At 46.1% G+C, this 18,422-nt stretch overlaps 1 protein-coding gene across 1 annotated transcript in view; it reads left to right on the top strand.

Moving 5' to 3' along the window:
- Window positions 1–17,793, top strand: part of LOC142803616 (neprilysin-like) — a 128,276-nt gene extending 110,483 nt beyond the window's left edge. Inside the window, exons 19-21 of the mRNA XM_075888995.1 lie at window positions 6,152–6,250; window positions 14,480–14,598; window positions 17,619–17,793. Of these exons, the coding sequence (XP_075745110.1) occupies window positions 6,152–6,250; window positions 14,480–14,598; window positions 17,619–17,736 (336 nt within the window). The 3' untranslated portion in view covers window positions 17,737–17,793. The remainder of the gene's footprint in view (window positions 1–6,151; window positions 6,251–14,479; window positions 14,599–17,618) is intronic.
- The last annotated feature ends 629 nt before the right edge of the window (window positions 17,794–18,422 follow it).

Raw genomic sequence — 18,422 nt, 5'->3', positions numbered from 1 at the left:
GAAAATGGAACTTCGAGCTTCAAGACAATAGGCCGATGATCAGATACGTACACAGGAGAAGGTGGGAAGGACGGAACGCATAAATCAGAGACAAACGCCTCTAACGCTCGTGGGATATAAGCCCGGTCGAGCCTGCTGGAGGATCGTCCACGTCGCCATGTCCAAACAAAGGTATTTCCGTGCACTACATTGTGCGCGTCTAGTAATGAAAAGTGGTGGACAAGGCGGCGAAGCTCGCGTGAATTCCAAGCAGACCGGCCCCAGCCAGGACCTTGTACATCGGTTCGCGTATTTAGAACGCAGTTGAAGTCGCCAATCAAAATGACGTCACGACCGTCAAGAAAAAACACATCCAGGTCTCTAAAAAAGTCATTAGACTGTCCAGCTTGCGCTGGCCCATACACACACAGTATCCTTAATCTGAAAGAAAAGTAGCTACAGTCTAAAGCCAAAACCCTGCCCACGCCATCGTAAAAAGCATGATGATCCCTTAATAGAGCTCGGTTAAAAATAATAATACCTACTCCCGTAAAACGAGATGTAGCAAAAGAGAAATAACAATCTAGGTTGAACCTTCGTTTAAAAGCAAGCACGTCGGATAGCGAGAAAAAATTTGTTTCCTGGAGGCACAAAACATCACAATTTGCAGCGCGGGCGACACTAATCACTTCAGCCTGCTTTGCCGAACTGCGAAAACCCTGAACGTTCAATGAAATAATATGCAGTGTAGTAGCCATAATAAAAAGTAAAGACTAACCTGGACGCATAGTTCTAGACAGTGTCCTGGAAAGTGTCCAGGGGACACTTGCTCGACCAAATTACAACGCACTGTTCGACCCTCCAGAAGAGGGTCGAGGTTTTTTGGACCGTTGGGATTTACCACGGCCATCACTGCGTTCATCGGAGCAAGAGCTGGAAGTGTGCCCTCGCTTTGTTTCACGTGGAGCTCCCATTTCAACGTCAAAATCGGCAAGGCTAGACAGTCCGATGCTACTATCCAGTCCCAGGCTGAAGCCGTCTTCCGAAGACGTGTCCTGAGGAGGTAGGGACTGAGCCGCCGGCAAGCTTGGATCCACATTCTTGATGCTGGCAGCACTGTCCGCGTCTCGGCAGTCCGGTGTAGGTACCCTTTGTGTGGGCGATTTTTTACGTGTACGACGCGATGTCGAAATGGTCGGAGCGGCCGCAACAGAAGAGGCTGTGGTGTTTTCGCCACTGTTTTCCAAAATAACCGGGGTCGTAGGGCCAACTCCAACAGCAGCAGCCTGATAACTGGGGTCATTTGTGCACTGAACATCAAGTGGCGTCAAAGAAGAGACGCCGACGCCGTTTTCAGGGCAGTGCGTTGCGTCTTTCGAAGCGCACGGTTCCTGCACCAGCGGGGAGGCCGACGCGCCAAGCGTCGCATCGACAATCGCGCTTTCGTTGTGCGCTTCGTTTGAAGGAACTTGTAGGGGTGAGGCCAGCACAGCGTCGGTGACCTCCTCTGCGTCCCCCGAGTCGGTAGTTGGTTCCATTGCCGGTGTCAGTGGTGGAAAGGCACCAGCGGCAGCGTCTGAGTAAGAGCGGCGGACAGGGCAAACCACAGTTGGGTGGCCGTCCCCGCAGCGTCGACATGGGCGGTCACATCCATCACTAACGTGACCGTGCACACCACAGCGACCACAATACGGTGTTGTGCACTGGGCTCGTAGATGGTCCCCTGAGCCGCATCTTCGACATACACGCTGGAGACCACGGTAGTCAAACGTAGCACGGTGACCGGAGATGCGCAGGTAGTTCGGCACAGGATTAGCGGCGTTCATCTCCATTCGAACATACCGCGTTCCAGTGAGTACGCCGCGTCGCCCGCTCATCAAACCACTGGTGACAGTGAGCACCTTGCCATATGGGGATAACGCTTGGACGAGAGCTTCGTTTGAGACGAACGATGGCAGGAACAGGCAGGCGACGTTGGTCACTTGTGGGCCAACGGGAACGACTTGAACACGCTCGCCGCCGATCACCAGGCAGCCAGCACTGACGATTAGAGACATGGAGGCCATGCTCTTAACGGTGACTTGGAAGTTTCGAGCTCCCTGATGCTGCACGCAGTATACCTCTGAGAGGCCGACTATTGAGGCCGTCGCATCAACGACGGTCTCGGCACTAGTCCCCGTAGGGACAACAACGTCGAAGACAAGCGCCTTCGAAGGCGTCCAAGACGCGACGGGCACCATGACTCGTACTGACGGACGCCCCTGACGTAGAACGATCAGGGACGTCCTTAGCACTTACTCAGCACCACTAAATGCACCACTCATATATTTCGTCATTCAACGACGTAACCACCAGTGGCATATACCCGAAATAGCGGTCCTTACGATTTTGACCTCCAAGGTGGTTCCGCTGAGAGATTTCTTCTGTGCGTTGTTGAACAATAAAAGATAGTGCTCAGTGCACATGTTAATGGCTGCTAAAGGGGAATGAGAGACAGGAGCATTCGGCCTTTAGGTAACGCGCACGCTGCAATCCCCATTAGCAGCTGTTGGCATGTACATTGAGCACGATCTGACAAGAAAGGGTTGCTACGTTATATTCGCTGGGTGTAACCTCCTTGGTTTTAGAAAGGTTTAGCGAGCGTTGGGCCGCATAGCCATGAATACAGTGAACTAGTATATACCATGAACTCGAAGTGGTTAAAGGTGGGAAGTAAACCCGAAGCGCAAGTCGTAAGAAAGTGTGCATGTGCCACCTCCCGTTTAGTCCTTGAAATATCCGCTGGATGGCGGTGCTTCTATATGGAGAATATATGATGAAAAGATGCGAGATGGTGGTACTTGGAGTGCTGAATAGATGGACGAGCGGACACACAGACGGATGCATGGATGGACGCATGAACGGATGCAGGCGTGGATGCATGGACGAACGCAGGGACGGACGCACGAACAGACGCACGCACGGACGGGTGGATGGACGCATGGACGGTTACACAGACGTACGCAGGAACGGACGGAAGCAAGAACGAATGGACGGACGAATGCTTCGCCCCGCTCCCCATCATTCACTCCGTGGATATGCTGCCATTTTTTTTTTCTCTCTTCCTATCCCTACTTTCGGTACCCCATCGCCTTCCCCACGCAGAGTAGCAAGGCAGCGATTAGCATATGGTTGCTGATTTGATTTGTGGGGTTTAACGTCCCAAAACCACCATATGATTATGAGAGACGCTAGCATATGGTTGCTGAATCCACTGGAAAGAGTTCTCTCTGTCTTGTTGCTTAAAAGCACTAAAGTGGTGAATTCGTACTGGCAGTTATTAAACTAGACTCGCTTTCTCTTTAGGTAAAAGGAAATGTATTGCTGTTTTGAAGGGTCGTCCCCTTTGTTTCTCGCGCCTACCTTTTCAAGTGACGACAGGTAATCTTCGACGTCTTGTTGATCGGTGCCGTCAAAAAAGGTTGATTGATTTATATTTGGGGTTTAACGTCCCAAAACTACCACATGATTATGAGAGACGCTGTTCTGGAAGGCTCCGGAAATTTCGACCACCTGGGGTTCTTCAACGTGCACCTAAATCTGAGCACACGGGCCTACAACATTTCCGCCTCCATTGGAAATGCAGCCGCCGCAGCCGGGATTCGATCTCGTGACCTGCCGGTCAGCAGCCGAGTACCTTAGCCACTAAACCACCGCGGCGGGGGTTGAAAAACGTACGATCACGCCCGCGTAGCACAGTGGGCTGGATAACTATAGGAGAACGCTTGCTGGGCATTTTCGTCGGCCATTTCTGGGGGAGTGGGCAGTCGCCTGTTGCGGAATTCGAAATTGAACACCAAGCACACCTACCATTTTGTAGTGGGGTTCATTGGTGCAAATAGTACTTTAACTGTAGACCTATGAAAGCTAAACGCAGGCGGTGACAACCGACAAAAGAATCACAGAGCAAGATACAATAGCTCGTGCTCGGCGCTTATGGCTAACGATGAGGATAATGAAAATGATTATAAAGATGATGATTTACAGTAGAATGACCGGGAACACTGGAGGAAAAATATATCAGATATTTTGGTGTCTTTTATTGGCCCCCTACAGCGTATTGTTCTTCTTCCTGCTTAAACCCTTTCTTTTCTTTAGTTGAGAGTTATTTGATTTCTTTAACATATTTATAGCATAGAAAAATGCATGAGCAGCACAAAGGCAATGTGCTCTTGATAAGTGAGCACTTTTGCATTTCGCAACTACAAGAAGGGCGGAACACATGACTCGCGAAGAGACTATTTGCTCCTACTTTGTAGCGTCGAGCACAAACATTCATATTACCTTGTTTGGCTGACCACTGCTCCCATCGCCGCGTACGTTTTTCCCATCTTCATGAACATGGACTTACTGTGACGCATTATGCAAGACAGCAGCCAGTGCTAAGAACGTTTGAAAAAAATGGAAAAACATGTACTTCAATAATACAATTATTTTAATGTATGCGCAATATCTGTATATATTTTCCTGCTCTATTTCAATGCTGCTGTCAGTAATCGACGATATTCTTCCTAGTGGGATTCTGTAGTGATAAGGGTACTGTGAGAGGCTCTAAAGTTGTATATTTTGTTTGGTAGTTATAGCACCATTTAACATGAATCCACCCACGTAGACGCTTTGTGGTGCAGCTTTTTCCCGGGGACTAGCGTCCAAATCAACAAATTATTGTGTTGGTTGTAGTAATAAACAGGGAGAACGTGATAAAAAAAGGTGGTTTGTCAACCAGAAAAGCTTCACTGATTGAATGCAGAACTTGGGCTAAGGTCGCCATCCTGCGGCATGTTAAAGGATTGTTCAACGCTTATTAAGGGCGAAGTCGTCGTATTTCTTGTGCTTCCTCTATTATTCCCACCGGTAATAATGCATTTTCATTTTGAACTGGCATATTTTTATAATTGCCCTCGTTTGAACCCGTCATTGTAGGTAGTCATTTTCTTTATTGTGTCATAGTTACTTAGCCACTGTTATATATATATATATATATATACATATATATATATATATATATATATATATATATATATATATATATATATATATATATATATATATATATATATATATATATATATATATATATATATATATATATATGCTTACAGTTGGTAATTTTTTCATCCACTTTTCTTTCTTCTTATTTACATTCCATTAATGTTAATAACTTCCCCTGTACATTCCTTGGTATTACTGTCTGTTATATCTCATTATTATTGTGTTAAAAACACGGAAAACGAGCCCTTAGGTATACACTTCTTTCCCTTATTTCATTGAACAAGGGTCTCGTACTGGCAGACTTGGTGTGTTTAGGTTGTATAAGAGGGACAATTAATCAGCTGCCCGCTCAATAAGTTCACGTGCTACGTGACGCCAAACATGCGCATAAGAGTGTTTTCACACTCGTTGTTTGGCTTATAGATGGCGCTGACTGTCGCTCCTACTTCTAAATTCACAGATAAACCCAAAAAAGTGGATGGAGGGAGTGCCGCTGTAATAGCTCAGTGGTTAGAGCATCGAACGCGTAATTCGAAGGTCGTAGGTTCGTTTCCTGCTTACAGTTGGTAATTTTTTCATCCACTTTTCTTTCTTCTTATTTACATTCCATTAATGTTAATAACTTCCCCTGTACATTCCTTGGTATTACTGTCTGTTATATCTCATTATTATTGTGTTAAAAACACGGAAAACGAGCCCTTAGGTATACACTTCTTTCCCTTATTATATATATATATATATATATATATATATATATATATATATATATATATATATATATATATATATATATATATATATATAAGAGTTTTACTAGTCCCCATTAATGCATTATTAACAAATGTTTAGTTGGTTGTGGTTTCTTAGTAGAGTGGTGCAACCGGCCGCTGCGTATCGGCCATCAAATAAACAGTGCCTTGCTTTATAAATGAAATTGTTTATATTCTAAATGACCTTTGAAATAGTGTGCTCGTTAATAGCATTGTGCTCGTGCAGTTACAAAATTTTCCCTCTTTGCGCTCACGCTGCTTTCTTAAAATTACATATTCACGGCTGAATTTTTCGATATCATAAATAAATGAGTAAATAAATAAATAAATAAATAAATAAATAAATAAAATTTACGTCACTCTCGTTGCAGGCGCTAGTACTAAGCAAGAAGGACTACAAGCAACCACTTGTACTGAATGACACTAAGCTGGATAGTGAGGACAAGATATTCTTTACGTTGTTTGGAAGCGTGAGTTTCATAAAGCACGTTTTCTTTAACTCATAATTTTCTTGACTTTAGAGAAATGCCTTCTTTTACAGCGAAAGCTGTAATGAGATTACATGTTGGGTCACGCGCCATTGCCCGCCACCGCCACCGCCAGTGTCCGTAAGTCCGTAACCACATCACGCAAAATTTTCGAAAAAGAAAAAAAAAAAACCTAGCACTAAAGGCACAGTGGGGCTCGAAACTCGGATCTGCTGGGTGGAAGCCCGGTATTATACCACTGAGCTACGCCAGTGCTTGTGACTTGCTGGCAAAGTTGCCTTATGCAGGCTTTAGGTTGAGAAAGCAATCGCGTTAATACGACTCATAAAACGTTTTAAAACAGCGAAAGAACAACCAGACGTCGCGCAATGTGATTAGCGTAACGAGTGCGCCGTCCAATGCTCCAACCCATTACAAAAGTTTGTTCTTGTTTCCCTATTAACTGTGGCGCATACCCACTTCAGCCATAATTCCTCATCGTCGTCAGCCACTGCATGAACAATTGGCACGAAATTCTTAGCAAGTGTTCAGCGGACACCACGCTTCTCGGAAGTATGACGAAGGATTGCATAGCGAATGCCGACCTAGTACCCTAAATTTTTCATTATTAATGCCCTAGTGGGTATCAAGCAAGTGTGCTTGCAGTAGTTACCCAATCAGTGTTTTGAAAAAGGCTCTGAAAGGCCGCTCTTCGAGCTTCCTCTGTGACTGTGCGGCGCCTTCCGCACAGGCCTGGCGGTTCTTTTTTGTTTTTTCTTTGTTTTTTTTTTTGCAGCCTAGCAAATCTGGCATGCGTCCAAGGAGCCTTTTGCATAAGTGTTAATAGCCATAGCACCTTTCTTTTGTTTTCTATTTACGTATTTTATCCTTGTCGCAGACTTGACCTTCATCACAAACGTAAAAACTTGCTGAATATGTCTAGAATATGATATAGTGGCGCGACCGGCTGGGCTCCTGCGTCAGCTTTCACGCAGATACCGCCAGGTGGCGCCGCTGCTACTTTTATTGCTGGAGACTGACATGTGGAAAATGGGCATGATTAAGAAGTCCGTACTAGAGATCTATCGAACTTTTAAGCAGGAAATTGCCAAGGAAAGGATCTATGATAATACTCGGGGTAGTTCTCTACTGTTTGAGGCAAGGACGGGAGTACTGCGAACCAAGACATATCGGGCCAAATACGAAGGGATAGACACAGTATGCAGTGCGTGTGGAGAGGAAGAAGAAACTGCCGAACACTTGATAATGTTCTGTAAAGGGCTTCACCCTATAGCTCAGGATGATGGCGCAGAGTTTTTCAAAGCACTGGGGTCTAGGGACCGGGAGGGCAAAATAGACTTTAAGCAAGTAGACTTAACTAGAAGGAGGTTATCTAATTAGCGGTTAAAGTCAAGGCAAGGGTGAAAATTAAACTCTTCACTGCAAAGTACGAATCCTCAAACTCACTTTTTAACGGGCTGGCATCCAGCAGACTCGGGTTTCGAGCCCCACTGGGTCTTTGGTGCTAGTTTTTTTCTAATTTTGGGGAATGTGGTTACGGACACCGGCGGTGGTGGCGGTGGACAAGTGCGCGTGACCCAAGTTGTGACCTTATAACAGCTTTCGTTGTAATATGATGCGGTTTACCTAAGAGGCTCGATGTTTGCACGCACAGTGCAAGTGTTTTCGCCGTTTCGTCAATGAAATCCTTTAATTCGATGAGATAAAGACGGTCCGCGACCAGCACTCTTTCGCCTTCGACGAACAACGCGATCCGACGCCACAAAGAAACTTTAGCACAGCGCCAAGAGAAAGTACCGCGTTGGCCCTGTTAAGCGCAGCCATCTTTTCACCAGTGTTGCCAGGACACGGGGCGTTTTATGGAGTTGCGAAAAGCGAATTGCAGAAAAAGAGGGAAGGAATAAACGCGTGCAGTAGAGCACTGCCACAAGAGAAGTGGAAGTTGAAACCATTAACGGGGCTTCATTTAAATTTCTTAATCACCTACCATACCCAAAATAACATTCGAAAGACTCAAAGTCGCATTTTTGGCCAATACCCCAAAGTGGGTACGTGTCACCTATTGAAGGAAAATAAACTTTGCCGATCGATAGTTTCCCTTCACACTGTGGTGCCGAAATCCCTCGTGTGGACACGTCTTTGTAGTATCGTGTGGCGGACGCGCCGCACGGAAAACACAGGGCATGGCGCTCAAGCGCCGGCCGACAAGAAGTACGCAGCAGCCGGTAGCCAAGCCGGAGCTCCTTTTTATATACACAAGCATCACTATATATACATATGTACAACGCCCTTTAGTGGGCCAAACAGCTGGTTCCAAAACCGGAACCGGAACCCCTATACCACATCATGCCCCCCTTTAAATAAAGAGAATTCGGGGTCATACCACTTAACATGATGCAAAACTAACATAAAATAAAAATGTGCAGCATGCATGCTAAAACAAGAAGTAAAGCACACTGACAATTGTACTCGTAACACAGTGCATAACGTAATGCAGTGGACGTAGCACAACGAATTATGAAGAATTAAAAAAATTACAGCATGCAGACCAACAATACAACAGCAAGACACATTGCCAAATCACCACCACATCATCTCCTCCCCCGAGAGAGGATGTCTGCATATGCATAATCATTGTCGTGTTTGAGTCTACGACGTCGACGCCTGTAGTGATGCCATTTGCACGACAGGCACTGTCACCGCCCAATGCAGTCCGGTGGTACGTAAGAATCAACCCATGTGATGTCCTTCCAGTGTACTTCTGGCAGAGTAGGAGCCGGAACAAGCATGCTATGAAGCTCTGAAGGGGCATGGCTCAGCGCCACCGGTGAAGGCGCCTTGCAGAGAACCGAAACGGGCACGGCCGGCGCAGACGTGACTGGCGGAAGCACCTCCACCGTACGCAGAACAGTGACCGCCTCCGGAATACCGGCCAGCATGCTTGGTGCATGCATCTCCGGCGGACAGAAAACTGAAACAGCATCCCGGAGATCACCACCAGCCGAAGGAAACACAGCCGGTGCTGAAGCAGCAGCAGACAGGACGGGAGCAGCAGGCAAGACGGGAGCAGCAGGCACAACTGAAAGATGCACAGCTGGTGCAGGTGAAGTATGGTCAGCATCAGCAGACCCGACTGGAACAGCCATCCTCTCAACAGCACTCCCAATCGAAGCAGGTGTAACCAGGGTACGCTCAACTGCAGGCAACCCGACAGAAGCAGGCGCCTCAGGATCACGGCCCGCTGGGACGCTAACGGGTGCAGCACAAGCAAGCACACTCTCAGTCCGAGCAGGGATTGTCACATAATGTGGAATTGAAGTATGATCCGATTAAAATGGCAAGAGGTTCGCAGGACTCAGAAGAACCGATGGCAAAGCAGGGTTGGAAACATACTGCCGTTGAAAAGGTCGAGGAGGGTGAATGCCGCGGCGTTGATGCTCGCTCTGCGTAACCGAGTAGATCTGCAGAGCAGCCAGCTGTTGCAATGCGTGGTCCATGCGCTCCTCTTCCCCGGCATGTTCTAACGCTGCCTGGACTGTAAAAGCGTCCCCCATTTAAATGAATGAACGAAGCAGAGCGGGGTCACGCAAGCCGTGTAAAATCTGGTCCTGAATCATTGTATCTGCTGCAGTGCCGAAATGGCAGTTGTTGGCCAACCACCGCAGCGCTAGAATTAATTGGACGGGAGTTTCGTCCGGTTTTTGAACTCTCCGCCGTAATCGGGCACGTACGCAGAAAGCGTCTTCAGGTGGCGCGAAGTATGCTTCCAGAACGGCTAAAGCCTGCTGGTACGCGTACCATGTTGCGCCATCTACGTAAGCCTGGGCGCCGTCAAGCAGCGTCTGCTCGTCAGCAGCCTTATAATAAGCATGCAATCTCTCCACTCCAAGTTCGTTGAGCAGCAACGTCTTCTTAGTGTCTGGCTTAGCACGCGGGGCCGCCACGTCGATGCACACTTGCACGACGTGACGCCATATCTTCCAGGGAATCGGAGGCACGCCAGGCCATTGGTGGAACAGAGGTGGTGGAATATCGGGGAACATGCTGCTGCCGAGACAGACCGGATGCGGAGGAAATAAAAGTGGAGCCGCTCCACGTGTGAAGGACTGGACTCTGCAGCCTTGGTGGTCATGAACTGGTGATCCGCAGAACTGAAGTATCGGTGGGCTGTATCCGGGGAGCTGAAAACGGTAGCACTAGTAGCAAAAAGCCGTATGCCCACCTTGACCTGATGCACATGAATCCCATCCTCGTCACCAAAATGTTGTATGGGGCGCCGGACGCTCCGCACGGAGAACACAGGGCACGGCGCTGAAGCGCCGGCCGACATGAAGTACACAGCAGCCGGTAGCCAAGCAGGAACTTCGTTTTATATACACAAGTATCACAATATATACATATGTACAACGCCCTCTTCAAACAGCGACTCGCGTGTCCAGTATAGGACAGACCACAGGACATCATGGGGGAAGGTAACATAACTTTATTTTCCTTAAAGACCCCTCGAGGGGGTATTACATAAGGGGTGGGTTAACATATAAATTTTTTTTTGTTGCCACAAATTTTTATCACGAAAAGTGGACACATAATCGATCAAAAAATGACGATGAGCATTCAGTGGTGACGACAGGACAACGGAATGTCGTGCACTACGTTGCTCACACACTCAACGCACTGCGTCCTGTGTTTCCCGACGCACGCATGCTCCTTGGTATTTTCATCGATCACTTTCTTGCAAAGGCGGCTGAGCTTACGAGGAGCCGAGAAAACAAGTCTCACGCCTGCCTTGCCAACAATCTTCTTGAATGTATGGCTCACACCGTGTGCGTAAAGGATGACAGAAAGTTTCTGTCTTCCCTGCGCTGGGCGTGTCCTGGAGCCACGTTTCAAGGGATCGCTCAGTAGAATTGTTGCCAAAGCATTGAGTAGTTCAGTCGGGTAGCCGGCACGTTTCAGTCGCTCGACCTGGGCGCCAAAGGTTCTTTGCACTTGGTGAGGGCAGGACCTACTCAAAGCACTTCTGAGAACACCTAAGGCATTCCGCTCTTCACAAGCTTTGTATGCACCGAATTGAACGGAAGAACTCCCTTCTGGGACCTCGGCGCATACTCCCAGCAGGTGTGCAGTCCAACAACATGTAGCACTAGGTCTACAAACCTTAAGCAACTGTCACTGGGGAGTTCCATGGTTAATGTGAATGTGTTAAACATGGCAGCAAACACGCCAAATATGTTCTGTGATTTTTCATCGATTGAACTGTCAAACCTGAAGAGCACCAGGAAATCTTCCACGAATCTGAAGACCTTCAGTACACTGTGGCCTGAAATGGCGTCCTGCAGCTGTCTGTCGGCGCGAGCCAGAAGCAAATCTCTCAAAACGGGCGCAAGACAAGAGCATATACATACACCCTCATTCTGGATATACAGACGACCTTCACGTTCGACGAACGTAGAACGGAGGTAGAACCGCAGCAACTCCATGAAGACTGACGTGTTGGTGCCACACGAATTTTGAAACCAAACGGTGCCGTGTTCTTCGATGCTCTTGCTGACAGCGTGTCATATGGGATCCTGACACAGGGAGTAATATAGATCCTTGGCATCCGCAGAGAACGCTCCAACCCGTGTGTCGCCAAGGTTGCCTATGAACAAATCAGCTTTATTTGGTCTTTTAACAGGAAACGGGTAATTTATGACTAAGACCGACAGGCACCACTGGAGGTACAAACCTAGCGAGTGCTTCCAAGTGCCCCCTTTCGCTCACAATGACTCTCAAAGGACAGGCTTCCTTGTGCGTCTTTGCAGAGAAAGACCTAAAAATCAGAGCATCAGCTTTTTTGATTGACGTAGCCAATTTCTCAAGCCCCACATCTTGCACAATTGCACTGCCCGCTTCTTGACCTTACTAGGCTGTACGTCTTCGACTAAGCCAAAATTGGCATGGACTGCATCACTTGCCTTGTCTCTGTAAATCGCTACTGGCATGACGGCAAGTCTCCATTTTTTGTCTGATTCAAGCAGCCTTAATCCAGATTCGCGTAAAAGTGTCACAATATTGCCTGAGTGAATGGAAATGCGGCTGTTGATTTCCTTTGGAAGCACGTCCCCACCGGTGCTCACGCATCTGTTAAATTTCTCCGACGAAACTCTCGAGGTGCTGTTTTGGACAAAGGAAAGCAGTTCTGTCTTCTCTTTGGATGCTTGCAGAACTTTGGGCCGAGGTTTAGGACCTTTTCCAGAGGTTTAGGCGAATCTGGCGTGCCTACTATGTGAATTTCCTGCGAAGCTATGGCAGGGCGGTTTTCCCGCGGAAGGGTCGCGAGCCCTTTGAGCCACACGAACTCGGTCACCTGAGATGCAGACCTCAATTCTCGGTAGTAGCGCTCAAGTCCTCCTCCGGGTGGAGCTTTCCGGAAACAGGCGACGCGAAGACACTCCTTGAAGAATCTTGACTCATTACATGCCTCAGAACGCAAGATGTTGCACAACCATGAGGCGTGGCCTCGCGAAAGGTTCAAAGGCCCCACGAGGAAAGCTACTTCGCGTAGGATGACGCCAATGTTTTTGAGTAGTTAACTTGTACTTTTAGTCTCGTGGCAGATTCATTTTGCCTTTCACTCTAACGTGCACGTGATAGTTTTTGTTCTTGTTTTCAGCTATATATTTCAAGTGGTAATAAATTTACACACAGTTGTATGTCGGCGCTTGTGTCGTGTGTTCAATTTTTCTTCGTCCCGTTTTTTGGGCTGCTCCCCTAAGTATCATGCACCGAGTGGCTCTTCAAGAAACACTTGTTGCGCTGGTACGATGATGCTTGTTCTTATGCATCGCCTCGTGAATTGATGAGTCCATGAGACATCGTATGCACCAACACGGCCGTTTTCACTGTATGCGTCCGCTGTAACGCTGTTTGTTTAGTTGTTAGAGAAACAAAACACAAAGGTTAACAGTCAAATATGGAGGCTCTCAAACCAATTCGTAATCAAATAATCTGTGTGATTAGCTCACCGTTACTATTCTGAAAACGTGCTCTTTGTGGCTGAGTCGTTTCGTGCCGTGCGCTGTGTAGCGAGGAGTTTTAGATTCGAATCCCAACTAACTGCCTCTTCTTTTTTTTAATTTTTGCCAACTTAATGTATACTTCACATCATATCCGTGACGGAAATACGTCTGTGGAGCCGTGGTGGACGCAGGCATAAAACACTGGCAAAAACAGAGAAAAAATATAAAATATTAATCACACTGGCTATGGGCTCATTCATGAGACATTCTATGAACAAGACACCGCGTGGGTTGAAATCCAGTGTCAGACGAAAACCCGTGGGGTAGGAAAAACAAATTAGGACAATTAAAATGGAAACCGAGGGAGAGCGGTGCAGGCGTTAGTTGAAGTCGACGTGACGGGAAGATCATCCGAAGACGAAAAACAGCACATGTATGATGTAAGAAAGAAGGTTACATTTAACGCACTGACTGAACACGCCGAAGCAAATATAGCCACGATATGGACTGGGAAAATAGAACGGAAAGAGAGGAAATCTGGTTTTCTTGGCTTTATATTGAATCTCTGGACAATGGCTCACACGCATAAAAGTATCACGGTAACCTGCCGCATGTTTACGTGTGCTGCTACGTCCAAATTTAGAATAGTCGTAACAGGATTGTTTACACATTCATTTTCTTGTGGCGAGCCTCGTGTGCTGAAGCCTCCCACGCTAGAACGTCTTTCTTTTACGGGATCATGTGCTGTTGGTGTCTATTTTGATCCCATGTGCTTGAAATAACTACAAACTAAAGACATGTGACAGCGGCATCATGCTTTTGCAAAGCAGCATGAACATATGAAAGTTGAAGCTCACGTCTGGCTCCTTCACGCCGTAGCTCTCTGTGGCACAGAACGGAAAACCACCGTGCCACTTATAGCCTTTGCTGCACTTTTCCGATAGTGTTCACAAGGGGTCCGCAATTATGAAGTGAGATCAAAACATTCCTGTTCAAAGGGAAAGCGTCCGTCAATTGCGGATAAAAACAACGCACTCAACCGCCCGCCTCCCTTCGCCAGAAAAAAAGTGGCATCACGTGGTCCAAACCCTCACGTCACAGCGATTGCAGCGCCCGCGTCTACAGTGGTATATTCATGTTGTTTTTTTAGCCATTGAACCATATGCCGTCGAGTTATATTGTCACAATATAGTGATTTGTCACTTTACAGTTATACTGCCCTTATAGCGTGAATACCTTAAAAGTGAACGACATAGAAGATGAAATAAAAGAAAATGGGAACTTTCTTGAAGAAAGAGCAGATGACGATGGAGATTCCTTCTCTAAAAGGTACCAAACTGTCCATTGTTTTTTCTATACGTACTTGCTAGTTGGCACTGCTAACGGTTTGTGTATTATGCTGTCGGAATCACAATATGTTAGCTGGCTGAAAATTATTGACCGGCAACACGTTTTTATTCACCTAATACAAAACGCTAGTGTCTTTTGCTGGCACCGGCTCTACGTTGTCTTAATCAAACATTTTCTCAAAATATTAAATGCAGTGTGACAAGTAAATACCACAATTAAAGCACAGTATAAGGGCATTATCTTGTATTTGTATTAGAAAACATGTAAAGTACATGGTTGGATATAATTACGTATACACAAATCCATAATGTTTGAAATATCCTATGTGGCATTTGACGCCCCATGTACCTTCTATGTACTACGAAATTCAGTGCATGATTGTAACATGCGCTTAATTGATAACATGCGCTCAATTTTTATAGTTGTGTAACTGAAGAATATTATCGAGGAGAATGCTCAACATTGAAGAGCAACAAAGCGTATTGTCATTCTGCATGGCATTACACAGGTCACATAGGCACTCGATTTTTAATAACTTTTGCAAGAGGCAGTAGACTAGTAGTGATGTCGTGCTCCGGACATGATGGATGGAGTGTGACTATGTGTGTGAGCTCCTTTTCTCTCTCTCTCTTTCTTACTGCCTTTGCTGTTCAAACTTTAAGGCTTATTCAACTCTTTCCTTATTACAAAGTTATATGCCAGCTTTTTGAAACTACTTACCACTCCAGCTCTTCCTGTATTTTTTTTTCTTTTTACCTTCTTTTCTTCAAAATGTTAACTCGGCATGACCCATGCAGTTCTTGTGACGATGCTTTGGCTGCTCAAACAAATGTACTGCATTAAATAATGCAATGCAGAAATATCTGTTACATGCATCAATGCACTTTTATTTTCTTGGACATTACGTAAATTCGTCACTTATTTCGCAAAAGAACAATGTACACCGCAGTTTTTGTCATTCACCACTTCACAACGTGACCGCAGTTCAAGAACTCTGTGCCTTGAGCCGAAACGGGCTTTAAGCCTATGCCTTATTACACACAAAACACAAACAACGTGATTGTGGATGACGGCAATGCCTTTCAGAATGCCCACCTCCGTTCAGACTGTCTGCGAACGTGCGTTCGTTATATACACCGTGAATCTGACCTTCAAGCTCAATCGAGAATAACGTCTGCGAAAGAGCCTGTCGAAACTCAACTGTAGCTTTAAGAAGCCTTTTGAAGCGTCACGTGGCGAAGACCCAACGAGTGGTACAAAAAAATTGCCCGCAGCTTCCCTCGGGGGAACACTGAGGAGGATGCGGAGCATATAATTGGTTAACGTGGTGTTAAAGTGCGACTTACTTGGGTCGATGGCTAAATTGGTTAACGTGGTTGTGAAATGGGGTGTTAAATTGCGACTTACTTGGGTCGATGGCTAAATTGGTTAACGTGGTTGTAGGAGGGGGTGTTAAATGAGTGAACACGTACACACGTATGCGAAAGGGCGGCGCTGGTCGAAGGGACGTCGATCATTGTGTTTGTGGATTCGTTGGAATTCATTTCACCGCGACCTTGGACGTCGACGCGCCGTACAAACCAACCGACGAGCGGCAACTGAGCGAGCGAGCGCCGACCTTGAGTATATATACAGCACGACGGCGCATGCACTGTCAGCTGTTGAATGTTCTCGAAGCGCGACGCCACATGCGCGTCCACTGGAGAATCAGGAGAATTGTAGATGTCGAACGCGGTGTGTAGAGGAGGAAGGGTGCACAGATGGTGGAGGAGTGAAGCGCGCGCGGTGTGTAGAGGAGGAAGGGATGCACAGATGGTGGAAGAGTGGGCGACGGCGCGACGGCGCATGCGCGCGCGTCAGCTGTCGAATGTTCGAGAAGCGGTGCGGACGGCGCACTACAAGGCGCGAGTATAAGATGCTTCCGCATCTAAAACAAACAAGAAAAGTCATGAACTTTCTTGTACTTTCACGAGCGCAAGGTGCGTGGTCATTTCGATTTTGCGGCATTTGCCTAACTGAAAAAACGTGGCGTATGCACGTATGAGTCCACCCACGCTCCCTGGAGATCGAAACATGCGATATTAACAATCACTTTGTATTTGCAGGATTCGCTTACCTAAAAACAATACAGAACAAAAAAAAAACGCCGTTTACGTGCCTCACTTTGATCTTAGCGATCGTAGGAACCAGACTTGGTAAAGAGTGAGAAAAACAAAATGATTCTACGGCGAAGCAGACGTCGCCGCTTCTGTATTTTGGGGAGTATAATAAAAAAACAGCGTTCGGGTAACGCCCAGGAGAGCGACAGCTATAAAAATCGAGTAAAAGCATGAATGTGTTTATGCGTGATGATAATCACACATACACACAAAAAGAGTCATTAGCGATATTCAATAGCAAGACCTAAATTAGTATAGTGCATTAGTGATGGCGATTGTATCATGATGAAGCAACCTAAGTAAGTGATGAAGGCTAAGTTAACTTTAAAAAAAACTAATTAGAAAACGTAATATTAGTAACAAGTAATTAGTTGACGTTGGACGTCGATACAACAGTCACAAAAGATGGCGTTCGCATTCCAGTTGTCTTAAGAGGGCTCATTATTGGGATGCTGCGATTGCTTGCGCCTGGGTTAATTCAAGAAAAGCTTATCTGGAGCATGGAGCATCAGAGAGTAGATAATATGAACTTTTGAAGATATAGTTTTTTAAGACAAATAGTTTCTCGTTTTTGCGTCAGCAGTTCATTAAGGCTTGAAAAAGAAGGGTTTCCGCTTTAATGTGCTGTCACCACAGCGGCACTTCAATGTCTAATAAACTTAAAAAATAGATATGTATCTGGCAATAGTATTTGTTGAAAAATAAGTGATACAAAGCAAAAAGAGGTAGATTCGCTTTTAGCCTTTGGTATGTTGGGTTTATCGACTTAGACAAAAATAAGACAATAAAAGCAACACAGATTTTGTGTTCGTACGATAAACACATTTTCATATCTTTCAGCTTGAATGAAGTGGTGTCCATCTTCCGCAAGTTCAACGAAACGTTTAGCTGCCGTGGGAATCGGTCAGACACGTGTCATCTGGTTCCTGAACAGCCCGTACCGGAACCTGGATGTTGAATAAAGTTAGATCAAAGCTCTTTATAGTAAGTGCAATAAACTTTTGTTCAACCAACATTGTTGAGAGAGTATGCTTGTTGATACAAGTGAATTATAAGACTGGCAGCAGAATTATTCATGCGATATGTTACTTGCATATTTTGCGACATTAATGTGAAAAAAAGTCTGAACTGTCACGTTGCCAAACTATGATATATGATCGTGACGAACGCCGTATAGCCAAGGGCTTTTGAAATTTCGACCATTTGGGGCTTGCATATTTTCGCGCGTTTCTTTCTGCTGCGTTTACTGCGGTGGCGTAGCGGTGATGGTGCTCGGCTACTGACTGAAAAGTCACAGATTTGATACCAGCCACGGCAGTCACGTTTCGATAGAGACATAATGTTAGAGGCCCGTGTGCATAGGCCTCTAGCATTTTACCTTCATCGAAATGGGACCACCGTGGCCGGGACCAAACACGTGACCAAGGGTATTGCTTCGACTCGTGGTCACGGTGACTTCCTTTCAATGGTGGCGAAATGCGGTCAACACCCGGGTGAGGAATTATGGCTCCTGTGATCTAAACTGTACCCAAATAAATGGCATACGCGGCAACTAAAATATTAGTAATGCAGTTTTCTTGACTGAGCAATTATTGGTGTAACAGTATACAACGCTCTGCTTCTGCTCTACATACTCCCGATATT

The sequence above is a fragment of the Rhipicephalus microplus genome, chromosome 3, assembly GCF_043290135.1.
Source record: "Rhipicephalus microplus isolate Deutch F79 chromosome 3, USDA_Rmic, whole genome shotgun sequence".
NCBI lineage: Eukaryota > Metazoa > Arthropoda > Arachnida > Ixodida > Ixodidae > Rhipicephalus > Rhipicephalus microplus.
The sequence above is the reverse complement of the archived record's forward strand: the minus strand, read 5'-3'. Positions and strand labels throughout refer to the sequence as shown.